We start from the raw sequence: 23,319 nt of genomic DNA, 5'->3' as shown, positions 1-23,319 counted from the left end.
GGTAGTGTATATATACTGAATAAAACAGATACTGAGAATTACACCAGGTAAGTTAAAAGAGGTATCCAACATCATCATCCGGGCAGTGTAATAAAAAAATCCAAATTTATTTTAGTTCATAGCTACTTAGGCTATGAATAAGGACCTATGAGTCCGAAGCATGTATTGCTTGCCTGCATGGTTTTTTAATGGATTTTTAATTAACTAAAATATATTTGGACGATGATGCTGGATAACTATTTAGACTTACCATGTGAACATGCTGCCAACATTTTTGTGTCTCTGCACCGCCACTGAAAAGCTTCATAGAGATTGGTGAGCTGGACTTTTTCTTTTTAGGACTTTTGAGAATAACACCAGTATGGCCTAAGACACACGGCATGAAAATCGGAGCGAGTGTAATGCGATAAAACATCGCATTCCATTCGGACCAATATTACTCTATGTGCCAGCACCCATGAGCGATTATTTTCTCAGCCCTAATAGGACCAAGAAAATAGTTGCAGCATGCTGTGGGCGCAATGCAATCCTTGTTTCTCTTGCACCCATTCAAGTCTATGGTGCAAGAGAAAAATCGCACTGCACTCGCAGTACACCGGTGTACTGCGAGTGCAGAGCGAGAATGGCAATAGCTGGCAACAGAGGAGAGAGGGAGATAAATCACTCCCTTTCCTCCGCAGCTCCGGCCCACCCCTCCTCAGCGCTGGCCCACCCCTCCTCAGTGCCGGCTCTCCCCTCCTCAGAGCTGGCCTGCCCCCCGCAGCTGTGGTCCAATCGCAAGATCAGATCTCTGTTGCAGTGACACTCGCATGACACTCAGCTCCCGCTGTGCTGCCAGCATGAGCTGAGTGTCATGTGAGGATCGCAGTAGTCCCCGTGTGGCCCTGGCCTATACGGGACAGGAGAAGTGGTACTGTGCAGTGTATATATACAGTTCATGGAACAATACAGATACTGAGAATTACACTCAGTACATAGGACAGGATAAGTGGTATTATGCAGTGTATATATACAGTATAATAAACCACAGGTACTGAGACTAATGCGGGCGTCACACGAGACGATCTATCGTGCGATATGTTGTCGAGGTCACGGTTTTCATGACGCACATCCGCCATCGTTTGCGACATCGTTTCGTGTGACACCTACGAGCATCTCAGAACGATCGTAAATTGTTTACAAATCGTGTATTGTTTACACGTCGTTTATTTTTCTTTGCGTCGGTTGTTCATCATACCCGGGGTAGCACACATCGCTCCGTGTTACACCCCGGGAACGATGAACACAGCTTACCTGCGTCCCGCAGCTCCCGCCGGCTATGCAGATGGAAGGAGGTGGGCGGGATGTTTACGTCCCACTCATCTCCGCCCCTCCACTTCTATTGGCCGGCAGCTGTGTGACGTCGCTGTGACGCCGAACGTCCCACCCCCTTCAGGAAGTGGATTTTCGCCGCCCACAATGACGTCGCTCAGCAGGTAAGTACGGGTGCCGGGGGTTTAACGACTTTGTGCGACACGGGCAGCGATTTGCCCGTGACGCACAAACAACGGGGGCGGATACGATCGCTCGTGCGATCGCACGATAGATTGTATTGTGTGACGCCCGCATTACACCCAATATACAAGATAAGAAAAGTGGTACTGTACAATGTATATCTATACATACAGTAGTGTTGAAAATAATATCAGTCCAATATGGCTAACCAAATTATTCACTGTTTTTTGTATAAATTAATTACCACATGTCAAACAATTTACCAGTTGGTGCAGTAGATTCTTAGAAAAACCCCAGACTCAGCATTCATGATCTGCAGGTTTTTGATTCTGTGTATTTGAATAATTAATTGAAAGTGGGGGTGTTTAGGATAATAGCAGTGAGGAGTTAAATTTGTGAGGTCAATCATTCTGTGAAGAAACCGGTGTGAATCAGGTGGCATTTATTTAAGGGTGAAGCCGGCACATGTTGTACATGCATTTCTCCTTGAAAGCCAGAGAAATATGGATCTTTCGAGACATTGTTCAGAAGAACAGCATACTTTGATTAAAAAGTTGATTTGAGAGGGTAAAACTCATAAAGAAGTGCAGACAATGATCGGGCTGTTCAGCTAAAATGATCTCCAATGCTTTAACATGGAAAGCAAAACAGAGTGATGTAGAAGAAAATGGAAGACTAGCCAGAATGGCAAAGGCTCAACCAATGATCAGCTCCAGGACAGTTAGAAGACGCACGTGTGAAGCTAATCCATTAGCAAGAAGTCCCCGCAAAGTCCCACCGTTAAAAAAAAGACATATTGAAGCGCATTCAATTTGTCAAAGAAGACATCAACTGGCCTAAAGAGAAATGGAGAAACATTTTGTGGACTGATGAAAGCAAAATTGTTCTTTTTGGGTCCAAGGGCCGCAGAGTTTTTCAGACGACCCCCAAACTCTGAATCCAAGCCACAGTAAACTCTGAAGACCGTGAAGTATGGTGGTGCAAGCGTCATGATATGGGCATGTTTCTCTTACTATGGTGCCCGGCCTATTTACCGTATAACAGGGATCATGGACCAGTTTGCATATAGCAAAATACTTGAAGAGGTCATGTTGCCTTATGCTGATGAGGAAATGCCCTTGAAATGGGTATTTCAACAAGATAACAAACCTAGACACACCAGTAAATGAGCAAAATCTTGGTTCCAGTCCAACAAAATTGAGGTTATAGAGTGGCCAGCCCAATCCTCGGACCTTAATCAAATAGAACACTTGTAGGGGTGACATAAAAAATGCTGTTTCTGAGCCAACAAATGCAAATAAATTGTGGGATGTAGTCAAAGCATCCGGGGCTGGAATAACGGGTGACAGGGGCCAGACGTTGGTGACTCTATGTTGGGCCCCCTTCACACGCATGTGCCTCCAGTACGTGCTAGGTCCGTTCCCGCATGTACCGGAGACATGGGCACACGTATACCCATTAAAATCAATGGGTTTATGTGCACGCACGTGTTCAGCCATTGGCCCGTGCCTCCGTGTGGAGCAGACGTGAGCCCGTGTGCTCCATACGGCGGCATGTCCGTTTTTCTCTAGCAGCACAGGTGTCACGCGGCCCGCACCTGTACCACACGGATGTAGTGTGGATGCGGTCCCACGTGACACACACCGGAGAAACACACGTGTCATTGTAAAAATAAAAAAAAAGCACATACTCACCTCGACCAGCCCAGCGGTCTCTGCCGCGGCTGTCACCTGCATCCAACCCCCAGTGAATTTGAACAACGCATCTTCTTCACTGGGGGCCGGAAGCAGCGTCAGCAGGGCGTGGCCTGTTCCGGACACTGTTATTCAGCACCACAGACAGCTCCGGAAGAATCAGGTAAGGTGGGACTTTCCTTTCTTCGTGTGTTATTACGTATCACACACGGAGAACATGCATGTGCCACAAACACGGCACTTGGGGAGCAAACCACCCCTTTAATACGTCCGTGAAAAAACGGTTAGTTTTTTCACGTGCGTGTGTAGGGGGCCTAACATAGATGTGAAGCAGTTCTAAAAAACTGTCCTTATACAACTAAATATTAGGTTAGTGATTCTTAGGAATGCTAAATCCTAAATAAAAAGAGGACAGATTTTCAGTATTTACAGACAAATGCAGCCACTGCTACAGCCCAATATTCATTTTTTGATATTTTCTATAAAGTAGTTTAAAATTATAAAAAATTGTTTGCATGTTTTGATTTAGAAAACAGTGTGCAATGTTCCCAAAGCATGGAAGCAAAAACTATTATAAAAATGTTGAGGTTAACTCATGTTTTTGAACAAACTGCTATTATTTTGAACACAACTGTATGTGTTATTGTATTTTTAAGTACATATAACCTCAAAAGGTATATTAAACAGGAGGGTGTAAATATAAGGTGTTGAAAGGTTTTGGTTGTACCCCAATTCCAAAACCGAAGGGGTGTAAAGGGTCCTCTTTTCATCCATGAGTACAATTATGTGCACGTTATAGGTAGTGGATCTTATTTTGCACTGGTGCCCAGAGCCTCCGGTGCTTAGCCATGTCTACTGACATTTTGTCCCAAGTATTTGCTTGCTTTTTTAATGCATTTTTCATGTCTATACATCATGTGTGATACTATAAATAATATTCTGTTTGCTGTTAAAGATTTCTATACGAAGTACAGAAGAACTCCAGCATAAATAAGATGAGTGTTGATAATCTCGCCATGGTGATAGGAGTCAATCTTCTGAGGCCAAAAACAGAAGAACCAGTGGCCCTAATGAGAAGTAAGTCATGTATACTATGGGGCTTTGTATACTATACAATGTTACTGACAGTCACCACATTCCACTTTAGAAAATAGCCATGTTTTTCCAATAGTGGATTTGGTCACCTTTGAGTGGATTAAAGGAAAACTGTGAGGCGATTCATGCTGCCGAAAGCACAGACAGCATGAATCACAGCCTGACTGCACAATCACAGAGAGGTATATCATTACTTGAAACACTTTGGCGTTTCAGAGAAAACATACTTTGAAGATCTAGCCAGGGACCATAGACAGAGTTGAGACTAGTCCGCCTATTCCAGACCTGTCAATCAATTTCAACAGCGCTAGGAGCAGCTGAATGGTTGCAAAGTCAAACTAGTCTTGCCTTCAGCTGTGGTCTCTGGACGAATCCTCAAAGTGTCACCTACTGGAAGTAGAAATCCTAAAAGACAACCCTTGACTTAGGATAAAAGTCAAACCAGAGTCTCTATTTCCAGACACATGCCCCTCCTCAGTGCAAAGCAAGAAATATGATTTGGCTGTATGAGAGGCCTCTGATTGGGGTCTAAGTAGTAATGTTTCTCCTTGTGGAGAGTGACATGCCTGACATGCCAGTGTAAAGAGACATATAGCAAGGCTCGTTATAGGGTCAAAATTGACTTTTAGGATTGTTACTTCCACTAGAGTTTAATTTCTCTTTCTCTCTGACAAGGCAATTTGTAGCTAAAAGTCCTCAGTCACTGCTTGACATTGTTCCACTTATGGATCTTTTTAGCTTGGTTGTAAGACACAGTCAATAATCTACTTGATATAATACAAAAGAGCTAGGAGATAAAAGGACCTAAAGAGTTTTCATATGATAAAATACTCCACCAATGTCAGGTTTTTTTCCCATATATTTGCATAATCAGCAATGTTGAGGATTTAATGGCCATTGTGTAGCGACCCGGGGGTCACGTCGCTCTGGAAGGATGTAGGGACGGTGCACGCAGGGGTTTGGGGTGGTTGTTAGGTAAAGTTCGTGAAGCCAACCACGGGTTGTGGTGATCGTAGGATGGACACCACCGTTGCCGTTGACTAGGCCTCCCGGTGACGGTGTTATGCAGCTTGGTGTTAACCCCTCCGTGGGCAGGGGCGATGGTCCCGGGGACCCGTACGGGGAGGGATGCAGGCCGGGGTGCAGGGCGCAGGGTCGCGGTGCAGAGCGGTGCCTGACGGCACTGGTGTACTCACTCTGACACAGGAAAAACAGAGTCTTTGATAAACCAAATGGCAGGATGGATGGGGCCCACAGCCGGCTGCGGTGTTCTCCCTGGACGGGTTGGTGATGGCTGTTGTTTCCCTGCACCTGTGTTATGTTGTGAATGACTCTGGTGCACGGACACTGGTAGTCCGCTCCCCGGCGTATAAGGGGCCGTAGGAACCCGTTTGCCCGCAGGCGCTGGCCCTTTGTATCTCTTGCCTTTGGCGGTGGCACTTATCCGGGATGGTTGGGCTGTTGCCGTCAGTCAGGACTTGGGTGGGAATGAACCCCTGAGGTCCAGACTGCAATCAGTAAATTCGACTATCAGGGCGGCTTTTAGCCTAGTCGGGGTCTGAGTACCCTGCCTGGTGCTTGGCTCCAATCGGCTGCCCGGTTCGGTACCGGCGGGCCACCGCCTGACCCCGGTCCTACGGTTCCACCGACCGTGCGCCAACTCCTGCAGACGGCCACCATCGTCTGCCGACCTTGCTGGAGGTGCCTGGGCTCTGACCCCGACACCTAGACGGTCCATGGCAGGCCTGATCCCAGGTCTGCCCGTGCGTGTCTCTACTCTCCACTCCACTCAACTCCACTGTTAACTCAACTGTCTTTGTTTTCCCGCCTACAGGCCTGTGAATGCCTCAGTGGGCGGGGCCAACCGCCTGACTCCGCCCCACCTGGTGTGGACATCAGACCCTGGAGGGTGGCAACAAGGGTTTCTGTTTGACTGTTGTCACCTGTCCAGGGAAGGGGTGTGTGTGGTGTCATGTATGTGACTATTTGGCTAGTCCAGGGGGTCACAATTGTACAAGAACACATAGCAATGGCTAGGATGTTATGTACAGTATGCCGTGCAACTTGATTATGCAGCATTAAATAATCAAGGAGGACCCATGCACGAGGGAATATGATTGCTTTTGGTTGGGTGGTCCTTTATAGGGGAAGGTGGTTAGTGTTTTTAGATCTGTATTTAGTATTGTTGATAGTTTATGGAGTTTTTCCACAATTCTTTACTTTTGAAATTATTGTTTTGTCACCTTACCCTTCAGGTGCTCCACAGATCCAAAAACTGATGACTGTAATAATCAGTCACCATGAGAAATTCTTTCCTAAAGCCAATGATCAACCTGTCGAAGTTAAATCACAGAGAAATGACTTGAAAAAAGTGCAGGTTCCACGCAGTTCAGTCGGTTGGGATGCAGCTGAAGAAAGTGTCTCACCTACTGAAGATTCATGCAAGTCACGTATGGTAAGATGCAAGTTACGCAACATGGACAATTACTCCATTCATGAAGGGAAGAACCAGGTGTTATTACAGCAAAGGCAGATACAGAAGAAACTGTGAATGATCTTGTCTCAAATCGCTCAACATTAAGCTCTTTCTAGCAAAACTATCCTGTTTACCAGAAAAATAAGACCTACCACGAAAATAAGCTCTAGTAGGATTTTTGGGGATTTGGGGATTTTTCGAGTATATGTCCTACTCCAAAAATAAGCCACAGCTGTGGTTCCATAGGGAAGTGTCCAAGCAGCTAAAAATACAAGAGGACTCTTCATCAAAGAAAGCAGACACCCCAAAACAAAAACAGACACCCTGATAAAAAATCAGACCCCCCCAAAAAAAAAAAAATTGCACTCAACAGACCCCAAACAATAACAGTTAGCAAGTGCAGATGGTGGATGGGCTCTCACACAGAGATCTGCATAACTGTCAGGTCCCTCTCAGCTCTCACAAACAGATGAGGTACCAGTACCACACCATGTGAATGATACTGCTTCCAGTCACCAGGGGGAGCCTAATGCTGTAGAACTCAGGGGGACCAGGCAGCAGCACAGATTTGTATGTGAGAGCCCATTCACTTTTTAATCCTAATTAATGTGGGGTCTGGTAAGTGTAATTCTTTCACGGGGGGGTGGGGGGGGGTCTGTTTTCTTTTTTTGGTAAACTTTGCTGTACATAGGGAATAATAAATTTAAGTAGGTAACTTAAACCATAGTAAATATAGTATGTACCCACCACTATAGGACTGTTTTGAACTATGAGAATACCAGATCAGATAACAGATTGAGCATCTGAACCAGTAATAGGATTAACACAAAATGTTGATGTTCCAGAATGTGGTGACATGATTATATTTGAATAAATGTTATTTTTTTGTTTAAGACTAAATGTGGATTGTTGTTGATGGGGAAAATATAAAACATCCCCTGAAAATAAGCCCTAGCGCTTCTTTGGGAGCAAAAAATAATATAGGATACAGTCTTATTTTCGGGGAAACATGGTATTTAAGGCATTATATGAAATCTAATAGACAGTAAAAGGCTGCATACATGGGGACTTTGACCCCCTCCACATACTAATCACTTGAAAAACTGCACACTTTGGATGGATTGTACAAGTATTAGCAAAGCAATACTAAAAATACTTTTTATTCATTTTTTCCCCAGAAATACTCTGGTGATTCCCCTGGTTCTTCAACCTCAGATGATAATATTTCTTTTCATGAAGACTATAATTCTGGATTAGTGGACGATGCAGAATCCTGGAAAGCAATCCCCAGAAAGAGAACTCAGACTATGCCAATCACAAATTGTTCTATAGTGAAAAATAAGGATGACAGCACTGCCAGCACCTTCAAAGAGGAAATATTCAGTGGTGATTTCTGGGCATCTCCCAATGGGAGAAAAGTTTATTTATCTGCTGGTACCGGCCACAAGAGGACATTGTCAGAACTGTCTCAACATCGCACATCCACCTATGATAATGTTCCAGACCCCCAATGTGAATGTGATAGATCAGGAACGCTTGATACTTGTACTACTAAAAGTGAAGGTCAACAAAACCCAAGCCAACTTAAAAATGGGGCTTCAGAAAGTAAAGATGGCGACAGCGATGATACCTTGGCCAACTCTTTAGAAGAAATGAAAATTTACAAGCTGAAACTTGAGGACCGCATAAAAAGGTATGTGCAGCTAGAAGGTTTAATAAAAATTTTGTCATGTCAGAATGTAATTGATGGCTCCTCCCTTTCTTAGCTATAGATACATGGCTTGGTGTCCACACTGTGGAAGATTAGCTGCATAGCAGTAGGCAAAATTAGGATTAATGAAGTCCGAGACAGGAACACAGTAGATTGGTTCTTTATTATTGGTGAACAAAATAAGTCTTTACATCAAGGCACAAAAGACAAATCAATCCCTACTTGGTTGAGCACTAACTAGACATCAGCCTCCTTGACTAAATAGGTGGCCTCCTGTCAACCACCCGAAAAAGAAACTAAAAATGAGTGTGTAACCTCATACATATAGTATCCACTTGAGACCAGCTGTCCTTAGTAATAGAGTTGTTTGGACAGCTGCCTTTCTTGTCTCCAGACAGTTTTCCACCAACTAATGTGCACACCTTCCTAAATCCAGTAATGATTCAGTATAACATAGCACTAACTGAGGATTATGGAGAAATCCAGGCCTGGAGTAGAATGACAGGCCTCGCTAATAAACCTGTCTATCATTTCATAAATATTTAGGCCCGAAAACAGTAATTAGTAAAACTCATAGCATACTATACTTTGCTAGGCATGTTGTCATGGACTTTTCCCTGTTGCAGAGTTTGGTGACATGTTTTGGATCAGAGTCTCACTTTGTCTTGTGGGACTCTGCAGATTAAATGAATTTCCTTCCTTTGGAGAGGAGAGGGTTAATTCCAGCAGCTCCTGACTCCTGGTCAGGTATTTCTAGTGAGGACCATGCCCAGGTTCTTTAAATACCCTCTATGTCCTCCAGAGGGTGCCAGTTATTTTCTATCATTAGGAAGCTTGGCCTGGAGGTGGAAGGAGCTGTTATTTTCTCTCTGTTATTCTGTTGGCTGCAGCATTGGAGTTTGCTGCAGCATTCTCAGGTGTGTTTGTTCTGGTTTGGAAGTTACCCAATAGTCTGTTTATTCTCCCCTTTTTATGTTGTCTCCCCTCATGCACTTTTTATGGCTCCTTTGAGTGTGGCTGCCGTGTGTATAAGTAGGTTTTGTTGTTGTTGTTGTTGTTGTTAACCCTGTCGTTCCATAATCGTTGGTGGGGTGTTGACTCCTATTCTTGAACATTCCCACCGGGTGGTGGGTTATGGAGGGGGGTCATAACATCAGGAACGAGGACAGGAGATAGGGCCTACGGTGGTGACCTGGATCTCCCTACCATTGAGGGTACCTCCATGGTTAGGGTGAGTACGGGGGCCCCAGCTTTATGGCCAGTATAGGCTTCCCTGGGCTCACCTAAGTCACTCTATGATACATGTCTTTTGGCCTAGTTTAGATTTGTATGATCTTACAAGGAAAAATGGTATTTCATTGTAGGGCAACTATTTAATCATCTGAGGTTTCTTAAGGGGGTATTTTAATCTCAAATATTTCTGGTATATCCACAGGAAATAGCATAAATATGAAATTCACCAATGGGACTTGCTTTTATCTCAAGAACAGGGGCCTGACATGCTTTCAGTGGAGATTTGGTTGGTCTTCCAATTCAAATTAATGGAAATTCCAACCACCTCTCCACTAGCATCAGGGCACTGTTCTCGAGAGATGGGATCCATTGTTGGGATCAGTAGATACTCTACACTTCTGGCATATCCGGATGGGAATAGCCCTACAATGATTATTTTTCAAGCGCAGAAATTTTTAAAAGTATTCTAAACACCTGATATAATTTCTGTTTTTGATCTTAGCTTAGAGAAAGAAAATTATGATGTATGGAAGAAAGTGGTGACATTAAATGAGGACTTGGAAAAAGAAAGAAACCAGCGAAAGGCGCAGGAAATCACATTGCAAAATATGAAACAATCACGAGATGATGCTGAAAGGAGAAACAAACATCTGGAGAAGGAAATCCAAGGCTTTATGAGAGCCATGAGTCAAGCGGGAAATAAGCCAGAATAACTACAACGTTAGCGGGAAAGAGATTTCACAATGACTCTGGGGGCTTCACCAAACTGGAGACCGATCCTTCAGATAAAGTATTGAATAAACACAGATGAAAGACTGGATCAAAGCCTGGGTTCCAGTTTGGTTCCTCAGGCAGAAGCATTTATAAAAATGAAATCATATCTGTTCCTTCAGACATCCATGATTTTTCTCATGCGTAAAATCATGGACCATTGTTCATCAGTTTTTTGGATACATCAGTATTTCGTCAGGGTGTCAGTTTTTACCAGGAGTGTTTGGTCATTGATTTTCATATATGAAAAAAAGAAATTGCAAAACTTTTCCTGTCCATTACAATGTTGATCACGGACAGCGCATGGATAGCAGCACTGATGGCGTTCGTGTGCTGGCTGTGGTTTTCTCTGACCTATAGACTTGTACTTGGGTAATTTTGTGATTGTCATTTTTTTGTGCAAAAGACACGGATCCCCAAAAAGACAGATATTTGAATATCCCCATAGACTTCAATAAGTACATGTTCTTTCTGTAATTCACAAATGTTTGAATGCATCCAAAAGACTGAGGATAGAAGACTACCTTTTTGTGTAGTCCACCGTCAGCCATGACTGCCATACTTGGAAGTAACCAATTATATATTTTTATATTATTTAGTAATAAGCTTGTATTAAAGTTATTTAACACCAATGAAACTTGACTTCTTTATTTCCAGTACTCGACCATTCATTGGAAGGATACTTGCTCTGCTAGCAAAGTTGCAGCACCATCAGGTACCCCATGGAAAATATCTATATCTTCTTGAAGGGGCAAATTTTTCTTTTTATGCCTTTTTTTTTAATCCTTCCCCCAAGTGTCTTAACTTTCATATTTTTACATCATCATAGACATATGTACGCTTGTAGTTTGGGATGAGTTGTTTAGAATGACATCATTTATTTCACTAAATAATGTATTAAAAAATGGGAATACATTTCCAACATTGGCAAAGTGGTGAAAAAAATTATATTCTGGTTTTGTTATTCAATGAGCTTGAATTTTACAGTTCTTCTTTTCTGATAAAAATGGCCATGCAACATAATTCTTCAGCTCCAAAAAAACTACGGTGACGGCAAACAAATAATTTTTTATTATATTTAGTGTATAAAAAATTCTCAACTTTGTAAAAATAAAATTGGATACTTCATTTTCTGGAACAACTTCAAGCGTGCCAATGCTTTCGGCCATGACTGTATATACAGCAGTCCTAGTGTATGCTATGTGATGTATACACAGCAGTTTCAGTGTATCCTTCGTAATGTATATACAGAAATCTGGTAGTACGCAGTTTCGATTTCTCCTAAATAGTGTAAACAGCAGACCTTCCACTGCTTCAGCTCTATAAATGTTACATGAGAAGTATAGATGGTTTCCTGAAATTCATGGTTGAACGCTAATTCAAACATTTTGATATTAGATTCACTGTTCAAAAGTAAAAAACATGCCGGGCACCATTTCCATCACTGCTGAAGCATCAGAGAGTGGGCTAATATCATTACCCTACCTTGAACAGTGGCGGTCAGTACCATGGCCATCACAGATAAGCTCAGCACGGTATGTATTGTACAGCAGGGTCATTCTCTATCTCCATAGTCATTGGGTAAGTCTCTCTTCTGTAGTGTAAGGGGTACTTTGCACGCTGCAACATCGCTAGCCGATTGTAGCGATGCCGAACGCGATAGTACCCGCCCCCGTTGCAGATGTGATATCTTGTGATAGCTGCCGTAGCGAACATATCGCTACGGCAGCTTCACACGCACTTACCTGCCCTGCGACGTTGCTCTGGCCGGCGACCCGCCTCCTTCCTAAGGGGCGGGTTGTGCGGCGTCACAGCGACGTCACACGGCAGGCGGCCAATAGAAGCGGAGGGGCGGAGATGAGCGGGACGTAAACAGCCCGCCCACCTTCTTTCTTCCTTATTGCAGGCGGAACGCAGGTAAGGAGATGTTCCTTGCTCCTGCGGCTTCATACACAGCAATGTGTGCTGTCGCAGGAATGAGGAACAACATCGTACCTGTCGCTGCAGCGAAATTATGGAAATGACTGACACTACACAGATCACCGATTTTCAACGCTTTTGCGATCGTTTATCGGTGCTTCTAGGCTTTACACGTTGCGACGTCGTTACCGGCGCTGGATGTGCGTCACTTTTGATTTGACCCTAACGATATTGCAATAGCGATGTCGCAACGTGCAAAGTACCCCTAAGTTGTTATGGTCAGCAATGACCTTTTTCTCTCTCCTGTAGAGTGTAAGCTCTTTTGGTCACTGGGGTCCTCTCTCCTGCAGAATGTAAGTTCTTTTGATCAGCAATGATGCCTTCTCTTATATTTCTGTAAAGTGTAAGCTCTTAAGGCCACTTTACACACAGCGACATCGCTAGCAATGTCGCTGGTGAAAGCACCCGCCCCTGTCGGTTGTGCATCACGGGCAAATCGCTGTCCGTGACGCACAACATTGCTAGGACCCGTCACACTATACTTACCTGCCTAGCGACGTCGCTGTGGCCGGCGAACCGCCTCCTTTCGTTCGGCGTCACAGCGGCGTCACTAAGCGGCCGCCCAATAGAAGCGGAGGGGCGGAGATGAGCGGGCCGAACATCCCGTCCACCTCCTTCCTTCCTCATTGAGGGCGGCCGCAGGTACGGTGATGTTCCTCGTTCCTGCGGTGTCACATGTAGCGATGTGTGCTGCCACAGGAACGACGAACAACCTGCGTCCTGCAACAGCAACGACATTTGGGATTAGAACGACGTGTCAACGATCAACGATTAGGTGAGTAATTTTGAAAGTTAACGGTCGTTCGTGCGTTTCACATGCAACGACGTCACTAACGACGTCACTAATGAGTGCGTCACGAATTCCATGACCCTAATGACATCTCGTTAGCGATGTCGTTGCGTGTAAAGCCCCCTTTATGGTCAGCAGGGTTATCTCTCTCTCCTCTCCACCACAGGTATTCTCCAAGCAATTACAAGCTTTCCAGTATTGAGATTTGTACAAATTTTTTCACCGCAAATCAAATTTTTTGGGAAAGTCGGCAAATTTGAATTTGAAAAGATCTGCTCATCTCTTGCAAGCAGTGATGAATTTCCCATTTTGAGGAGTTAAGCATTGAAATATGCACCTATGTTCGGAACAACTTTCAGCTTTGAGCAGTTCTTTTTCAAAACTTTTCATCGCAAAGATTTGACTGTCCTCCACACTGATGCAAAATTGGAAATGTAGTTGCGAGTAGCAACATCATCAGTACCACCACTCGCCTCACCAAAGAGAACCAGTTCCAGACATCACATTGGGGTGAGTTAATGCAATGTTTGACCAAATATATCTGGCTAATTTTGCAGTTGATAATTTTTAGTGGCACGCAAATCCGCAAATGATGCTATTAATATTCAAATGGCATTTGGCAGAAAAAAAGGCTCCTCACCCAGATTTAGACAGTTTCATAAATTCCCCGAATTTACAGATTAAAGGCCGCTTTACACGCTACAATATATCTTACGATGTGTCGGCGGGGTCACGTCGTAAGTGACGCACATGCGGCATCGTAAGGTACATTGTAGTGTGTGACAGGTACGTGCGATTGCGATTGAACGTTAAAACGTTCATTGCATGCAAGTCGTTCAATTCCTAAAAATTGAACGTCAGATTGTTCATCGTACCCGGAGTAGCACACATCGTAGTGTGTGACACCCCGGGAACGATGAACAGATCTTACCTGCGTCCCACGGCTCCCGGCCAACAATGCTGAAGGAAGGAGGTGGGCGGGATGTTTACGTCCCGCTCATCTTCGCCCCTCCACTTCTATTGGCCGGCTGCCGCGTGACGTCGATGTGACGCCGAACGTCCCTCCCACTCCAGGAAGTGGACGTTCGCCGCCCACATCGAGGTCGTATGCACGGGTAAGTACATGTGACAGGGGTTAATCGTTTGTGCGGCACATTCAACAAATTGAACGTACCGCACATACGATGGGGGCGGTTACGATTGCATACGATATTGTATGCCAAATCGTAACATGTAAAGCAGGCTTTACAGTGTTGCAGCCAATCAGTGAGCCCAGTGGCTCATCTGTCAACTCACTCAGAGCTACTGAGCTCATCGTTTGGCTGCAGTGATGTTAACATCATGTTAGTGCTGCTGACAATAACAATCAACAGCAGCGGCGTAGATTCAGTACTGGGGAGAGTGAGTGAAACCCACTTTGTTTTTGTTTTGTTCTTATTTTGTTTTTTAAAACCAATGTTTTTTTAAACTGAAAAAACCCTTCAATGTGTCTTGTTCTTTTACATACCACACTTTACAGAAAACCTTTCTTTCTTATACTCAGAAAATAGCATTTAAGCATGCAAAGTGTAAAACCACTTTCCTGTATCGAGGACATTCAGAAGTTAGTCAGTTCAAAGGCGGGCAACTAGACTACTACAAGGAATGGAGGTCGCACATATGATGACAGGTTAAAAACGTTAGATACGTTTAGCTTAGAAAAAAGACATCTCAGAGGAGATCTCTTTTATATGTATAAATACATGTGTGGTCAATATAAAGGATTGGAACATGAATTATTTCTTCCAAAGACAATACTAAGGACCAGGGGGCACTCACTGCGAGTGGAAGAAAAGCGATTCCGACAGCTAAATAGGAAAGGGTTCTTTACAGTTAGAGCAGTCAGACTGTGGAATGTCCTACCACAAGAGGTAGTAATGGCAGACACTATAACAGCTTTTATATCAGGGCTGGATGATTTCCTCAGTACACAACATTGTTGGTTATAAATGACTTAGTGACCAAATGTAGAACTGGTGGGGGAAAGTTGAACTAGATGGACCTAGGTCTTTTTTTCAACCTAAGTAACTATGTAACTATGTACTTATTTTCTATAGAATACATTGGTCAATGGTCCTGTTTTGTAACATCCTGTTTATCAACTATATCATAAGTGCACATAGGACTGAAATAAAAAGAGAACTGCCATGTATGAAATAGCTACTACAGAACAAATATAATAGAACAGAAGCTATAATAGTATTGGAATCGTACATAGAAATCATGGGTCTCCATAACATAAGTCCTAATTGGGCCCCCTCCACCACACAAAAAATAAATAATAGAAGAAGAGCATATCTCACAACACTGCAGCCCTTAGTTTGCCCATATTAAAGTCACTTAGGTACTTTAGTGCTTGGGAACACTATTTCATGGCCCTCATAAAATATGATTGTAACAAAGGTGTCCCCCAAACACAGTAAGCTACTCCCACAGTGCATTCCCCCACAGTACCCTTGACATTTCCAGTAGGAAGACCCTACAGAACCCCCACGCAACTATGATACCCCCACAGTGACCCTAAAATAGTATGAGGGTCCCTAGCTATAGTCCCCCACACAGTATGATAGCACTGACAGTGCCTTACACACAGTATGATGGCCCCCACACAACTCTCCACACTGTATAATGACCCACACATTATAAAAGTGTATCTGAATAAATTAGACTATCCTCAAAAAGTTAATTTATTTCAGTAATTCAATACAAAAAGTGAAACACATATATTATATAGAGTCATTACACACAGAGGGATCTATTTCAAATGTATATTTCTGTTAATATTAATGATTATGGCTTACAGCCAATGAAACCCAAAGTTATTATCACAGAAAATTAGAATATTAACCACAAAACACCTGCAAATGTTTCCTAAGCATTTAAAATGGTCCCTTTGTTTGGTTTAGTAGGCTACACAATCAAATAGTATGATGCCCCCCCAAGTAGCCCTCCAGCTAGTATCATGGTCCCCAGATAGTCCTCGGAAAGTATGATGGTCCCACAAGTAGCCCTCCAGTTAGTATAATGAACCCTCACATTGCACTCTAAATATTTGTCACAATGGGACTTGTTGGATAATGAGGGCTATGCTGTCCCTCACGCTAGGGGCCCTATGCTATCCCTAACATCAGGGATACTCCTAATGATGGAGTCGCCTGAGTCTCGTTCCTTGCCCTACTCCTGACCACAGCTAGTCTGATTCCCCTCTCCCACTAGGGAAGGACTGGGCAGGAGTGTGATGATAAACACAGATGAAGGCAGACATGGGAAAAACCAAAACTCTGAAAGACACACACACACACGATAGAACAATATGAGATTCAGGAGGAAAACAAGAGCAGGAAGTAAACTACAAATAACAACTGGGATAAACTCCATAACCGCTATGTGTGTGAAGGTCTTTCAAACGACGAAAGGCTTTCAGTGCAGCTGTAGCATTCCTGGCATTCTTTTAAAACAACCGCACCAACAGCGCACGATCTGGCAAAGAGACAGGCATCTTGCAGACTGAGTGGTAAGGGGCGCTCACTGTACAGCGCCACTTTTTCGCCTGGTAGGGAGATTCGGTATAATTTTTGTAAGATGCCTTTTGTTTCCTCATGCCTTGAATATCCTTCATATCAAATTTCAGCCACTTCTGTCCATTGGGTCAGTCTGCACACGGCTCCAAACACCTTAGGTTATTTTATGGCCACCTTGCAGGGGTGTAACGACCACAGTCGCAGAGGTTGCCACTGCGACTCGGCCCGGGGGGTTCAGTGGCCTGCAGAGTCCAGCCCGATTGAGATCAGATGGATGTGTGTTCAAGGGCACGCATCCAGCTGAAATACATCGCAGTACAGAAACCCGTCGAGTCCCTGTACTGTGATGTGCTAGCCACTGATTAAGGCCATGAATATTCACTGGTCCCCACGCACACAATCCTGGGCACAGGGAGCAGAGAATATGCTGACAGCTGTCAGTGCTGTAAATGGCCGCGCATGACACTGACGTCATGCGCTGTGTCACTTACACGCTGGTACGGCATGCCAGCGTCGCAGGAGGATGCCGGGGGAGCACAGGGAAGCGGAGTACAATAATTTATTATTATTTTCTTTACTGTGTGCGGCGCAATGGGGGGCTGTATATCAGGATAGGGAGTATATAGCCACCAGGATGAGGGGGCTATATTCAAGGATGAGGTGACTATATACCATGATGAGGTGGCTATATACCAGGATGAGGTGACTATGTACCAGGATGTGACTATATACAAGGATGAGGTGACTATATACCAGGGTGAGGTGGCTATATACCAGGATGAGGTGACTATGTACCAGGATGTGACTATATACAAGGATGAGGTGACTATATACCAGGGTGAGGTGGCTATATACCAGGATGAGGTGGCTATATACCAGGTTGAGGTGACTACATACCAGGATGAGGGGGGCTATATTCAAGGATGGGGCGCTATATACCAGGATGAGGTGACTATATACCAGGGTAAGGTGGCTATATACCAGGATGAGGTGGCTATATACCAGGATGAGATGACTATATACCAGGATGAGGGGGCTATATTCAAGGATGGGGCGCTACAGTTAGGTCCAGAAATATTTGGACAGTGACACAATTTTCGCGAGTTGGGCTCTGCATGCCACCACATTGGATTTGAAATGAAACCTCTACAACAGAATTCAAGTGCAGATTGTAACGTCTAATTTGAAGGTTTGAACAAAAATATCTGATAGAAATTGTAGGAATTGTACACATTTCTTTACAAACACTCCACATTTTAGGAGGTCAAAAGTAATTGGACAAATAAACCAAACCCAAACAAAATATTTTTATTTTCAATATTTTGTTGAGAATCCTTTGGAGGCAATCACTGCCTTAAGTCTGGAACCCATGGACATCACCAAACGCTGGGTTTCCTCCTTCTTAATGCTTTGCCAGGCCTTTACAGCCGCAGCCTTCAGGTCTTGCTTGTTTGTGGGTCTTTCCGTCTTAAGTCTGGATTTGAGCAAGTGAAATGCATGCTCAATTGGGTTAAGATCTGGTGATTGACTTGGCCATTGCAGAATGTTCCACTTTTTTGCACTCATGAACTCCTGGGTAGCTTTGGCTGTATGCTTGGGTCATTGTCCATCTGTACTATGAAGCGCCGTCCGATCAACTTTGCGGCATTTGGCTGAATCTGGGCTGAAAGTATATCCCGGTACACTTCAGAATTCATCCGGCTACTCTTGTCTGCTGTTATGTCATCAATAAACACAAGTGACCCAGTGCCATTGAAAGCCATGCATGCCCATGCCATCACGTTGCCTCCACCATGTTTTACAGAGGATGTGGTGTGCCTTGGATCATGTGCCGTTCCCTTTCTTCTTCAAACTTTTTTCTTCCCATCATTCTGGTACAGGTTGATCTTTGTCTCATCTGTCCATAGAATACTTTTCCAGAACTGAGCTGGCTTCATGAGGTGTTTTTCAGCAAATTTAACTCTGGCCTGTCTATTTTTGGAATTGATGAATGGCTTGCATCTAGATGTGAACCCTTTGTATTTACTTTCATGGAGTCTTCTCTTTACTGTTGACTTAGAGACAGATACACCTACTTCACTGAGAGTGTTCTGGACTTCAGTTGATGTTGTGAACGGGTTCTTCTTCACCAAAGAAAGTATGCGGCGATCATCCACCACTGTTGTCATCCGTGGACGCCCAGGCCTTTTTGAGTTCCCAAGCTCACCAGTCAATTCCTTTTTTCTCAGAATGTACCCGACTGTTGATTTTGCTACTCCAAGCATGTCTGCTATCTCTCTGATGGATTTTTTCTTTTTTTTCAGCCTCAGGATGTTCTGCTTCACCTCAATTGAGAGTTCCTTAGACCGCATGTTGTCTGGTCACAGCAACAGCTTCCAAATGCAAAACCACACACCTGTAATCAACCCCAGACGTTTTAACTACTTCATTGATTACAGGTTAACGAGGGAGACGCCTTCAGAGTTAATTGCAGCCCTTAGAGTCCCTTGTCCAATTACTTTTGGTCCCTTGAAAAAGAGGAGGCTATGCATTACAGAGCTATGATTCCTAAACCCATTCTCCGATTTGGATGTGAAAACTCTCATATTGCAGCTGGGAGTGTGCACTTTCAGCCCATATTATATATATAATTGTATTTCTGAACATGTTTTTGTAAACAGCTAAAATAACAAAACTTGTGTCACTGTCCAAATATTTCTGGACCTAACTGTATACTAGGATGGGGAGCATTATACCAGGATAAGGGCTATATATCAGGATGGAGACATGCTTGAGACATATACTAGGATGGGGCTATATACCAGGATGGGGACATTATGGGGCCATATAAACCATGATGGAAGCATATATACCAAGATGGGGCCATGATGGGAACATATAGAAGGATGAAGCCATGATGGGGCCATATATACCAGGATGGGGTCATATATACCAGGATGGGCCATGATGGGGACATATATACTAGGATGGGGCCATACATACCAGGCTATATCCATGATCAGGATCATACACCAGGATGGGGCTTTGATAAGGACAGACATTAGGCTGGGACCATATATACCAGGATATAGCCAGTATAGGGTCATACACCAGGATGGTGTCATGATGAGGACATATTTACCAGGATGGTGGACATATTTACCAGGAAGTGGCCCAGGATGGGAAACATTAGTACAGCAGGATGAAACACATTACTACACAAGGGAGGGGGGGGGGCAACATGTACAGTGCCTTGCGAAAGTATACGGCTCCCTTGAATTTTTTAACCTTTTCCCACATTTCAGGATTCAAACATAAAGATAAAAATTTTAATGTTATGGTGAAGAATAAACAACAAGTGTGACAGAATTGTGAAGTTGAACGTTTTAAATAACTGAAAAGTGGGGCGTGCAATATTATTAGTCCCCTTTACTTTCAGTGCAGCAAACTCACTCCAGAAGTTCATTGAGGATCTCTGAATGATCCAATGTTGTCCTAAATGACTGATGATGATAAATATAAGCCACCTGTGTGTAATCAAGTCTCTGTATAAATGCACCTGTTCTGTGATAGTCTCAGTGTTCTGTGTAAAGCGCAGATAGCATCATGAAGACCAAGGAACACAACAGGCAGGTCCGTGATACTGTTGTAGAGAAGTTTAAAGCCGGATTTGGTTACAAAAAGATTTCCAAAACTTTAAACATCCCAAGGAGCACTGTGCAAGTGATCATATTGAAATGGAAGGAGTATCATACCACTGGAAATTTACCAAGACCCGGCTGTCCATCCAAACTTTCATCTCAAACAAGGAGAAGACTCCTCACTCCGAATGAACTGCAGAGCTCTACAGCTGATGTGGGAGAGTCTGTCCATAGGACAACAATCAGTCGTACACTGAACAAATCTGGCCTTTATGGAAGAGAAGCTATTTCTCAAAGATATCCATAAAAAGTGTAGTTTAAAGTTTGCCACAAGCCACCTGGGAGACACACCAAACATGTGTGAGAAGGTGCTTCGGTCAGATGAAACCAAAATCGAACTATTTGCGCACAATGCTAAATGATATGTTTGGCGTAAAAGCAACACAGCTCATCACCCTAAACACACCATCCCCACGGTCAAACATGCTGGTGGCAGCATCATAGTTTGGGTCTGCTTTTCTTCAGCAGGGACAGGGAAGATAGTTAAAATTGATGGGAAGATGCATGGAGCCAAATACAGGACCATTCTTGAAGAAAACCTGTTGGAGTCTGCAAAAGACCTGAGACTGGGACGGAGATTTGTCTTCTAACAAGACAATGATCCCAAACATAAAGCAAAATCTACAATGGAATGGTTCACAAATAAATGTATACAGGTGTTAGAATGGTCAAGTCAAAGTCCAGACCTGACTCCAATCGAGAATCTGTGGAAGGAGCTGAAAACTGCTGTTCACAAACGCTCTCCATCCAACCTCACTCAGCTCCAGCTGTTTGCAAAGGAAGAATGGGCAAGCGACTTGCAGCTGTAATCGCAGCAAAAGGTGGCGCTACAAAGTATTAACTTAAGGGGATGAATAATTTTGCATGCCACACTTTTCAGTTATTTATTTTTTAAAAACGTTTAAAATAAGCAATACATGTTGTTCAACTTCACAATTGCGTCTCACTTGTTGATTCTTCACCATAACATTACAATTTTTATCTTTATGTTTGAAGCCTAAAATGTGGGAAATGGTTGAAAAATTCAAGGGAGACGAATACTTTCGCAAGGCACTGTATGTCTTTATAGGATTTAGAATGCTACAATGACCCATACATCTGATGAACATACAGGGGGGGGGGGCTGGGCTCAAACTTTGCAGCACGGCCCATCAGATTCCAGTTACGCCACTGCCACCTTGTATATATATATACATATATATATATATATATATATATATATATATATATATATATATATATATATATATATATAGGTGCCCCTGATGTGTACTGTTTAATGGCTGTGTCTGGCCCTACAGGGACATGGTCTGGTCATACCACATCTCCTGGGCCACGGAGGAAGTAAAAAAGTATATAGACATTATAGCATGAGATCATAAGTTACTCTTTCTTTAATGTGAACCTTTTTAATAACAGGCAGGGAAATGTTTTACCTCACAAAAATAATTAGCAATGATTTAATTTGCTTCTTTGTGTTGTAGGTGGCCAACAGAAATGATCCTGGATGGTGTGTATATCTCACGCAGAAAGTTAAGCTGGCGAGATATCAAAAGCTGGATAGTGCTAGTTGGTACTGCAGCTTAGTTGCTGAGCCATTTATACAGTAGTCCCTGGCCGTCTTTTATTGGAGTGATGACTAGCATTTGGTACTAGGACTCCCACTCCAGCTCCAGTACAGGTGGTACTGGTGGCTTAGCCAGCTTAGCTGAGGGAGGCTGCCTAATTGCAGGCACAGAAAAGGCTGAAGAAAACCTTCAGGGGGTCTGACAGCCTCTGGAGAAGCATGATGTGTTTCTGAGAAGGATATACACAGTGGTGTATATCCGGCACGTGTTTGGTCCGCTTCCTCACGTACTGGAGACACGGGCACACGTAGACCCATTTAAATCAATGGGTCTGCGCTCACGTGCGTATTCTGCCATGGACCGTGTGTACGTGTGGAGCATACGTGTGCCCGTGTGCTCCACACGTAGACATGTCCGTTTTTCTCCGGCATCACGGGTGTCATACGGAACGCAAACGGACAACACGGAGGTGTTCCGTGTGACACGCGCCGGAGAAAAGACACATGTCTGAGAAAATAATAAAAAAACTTTACTCACCTTCTCCAGCACTGCTGTCTATGCCGTTGCTGTCACTTGCTTCCGACAGCCGCTCATTATGCTCATTGCATATTCACTTCACTGCGGCCGGAAGCAGCAGCAGCGGGGAGTCGGCAGGACCGGAGATGGAAGATCAGCACCACGGACAACGAGCCAGGGACAGGTGAGTAGAAAGTTCCCGTTCTCTGTGTGTTATCACGGATAACACACGGGGAACACACGTGTGCCATAAACATGGCTCATGGAGGGCAAAACGCACCTTTGACACGTCCGTGAAAAACGTGCGTGGTTTTTCACGGACGTGCGAAAGAGGCCTTACACTGTATATTCTATTTCACGTCCTCCCCTGCCCAGGAGCTGTGGTATGATCAGATCATGTCCCTGTATGGTCAGACACGGCCATTACACAGTACACAGCAGGGACCCATATATAAGATTATCTCAGAACAGGAACATTTTCTTAAACACTTAAAATTGTGGAACTTACTATTATTCCAAGATCTATTAGTTAAAATTAACTTTGTTGATGGGAAAACCCATTTAAGGAAATATATTTGTTGAAACTAGAGGCAAAATAATAACACAGTATCAACACATGTACAGTAGGGAAAATAAGTATTTGATACACTGCCAGTTTTGCAAGTTTTTCCTCCTACAAAGACTGGAGAGGTCTGTAATTTATATCGTAGGTACACTTCAACTGTGACAGAATCCCCAAAACAATTCTTAA

At 43.7% G+C, this 23,319-nt stretch overlaps 1 protein-coding gene across 1 annotated transcript in view; it reads left to right on the top strand.

Moving 5' to 3' along the window:
* Window positions 1–11,560, top strand: part of ARHGAP25 (Rho GTPase activating protein 25) — a 179,360-nt gene extending 167,800 nt beyond the window's left edge. The window contains 4 exon segments of the mRNA XM_075342918.1: window positions 4,144–4,265; window positions 6,539–6,738; window positions 7,938–8,452; window positions 10,206–11,560. Coding sequence (XP_075199033.1) covers window positions 4,144–4,265; window positions 6,539–6,738; window positions 7,938–8,452; window positions 10,206–10,416 — 1,048 coding nt within the window. The 3' untranslated portion in view covers window positions 10,417–11,560.
* Window positions 11,561–23,319: the final 11,759 nt, after the last annotated feature.

This window comes from Anomaloglossus baeobatrachus, chromosome 4 (genome assembly GCF_048569485.1).
Source record: "Anomaloglossus baeobatrachus isolate aAnoBae1 chromosome 4, aAnoBae1.hap1, whole genome shotgun sequence".
In the NCBI taxonomy this organism is placed as follows: domain Eukaryota; kingdom Metazoa; phylum Chordata; class Amphibia; order Anura; family Aromobatidae; genus Anomaloglossus; species Anomaloglossus baeobatrachus.
Note: the sequence above shows the minus strand (reverse complement) of the source record. Positions and strands in the feature narration are given on the sequence as shown.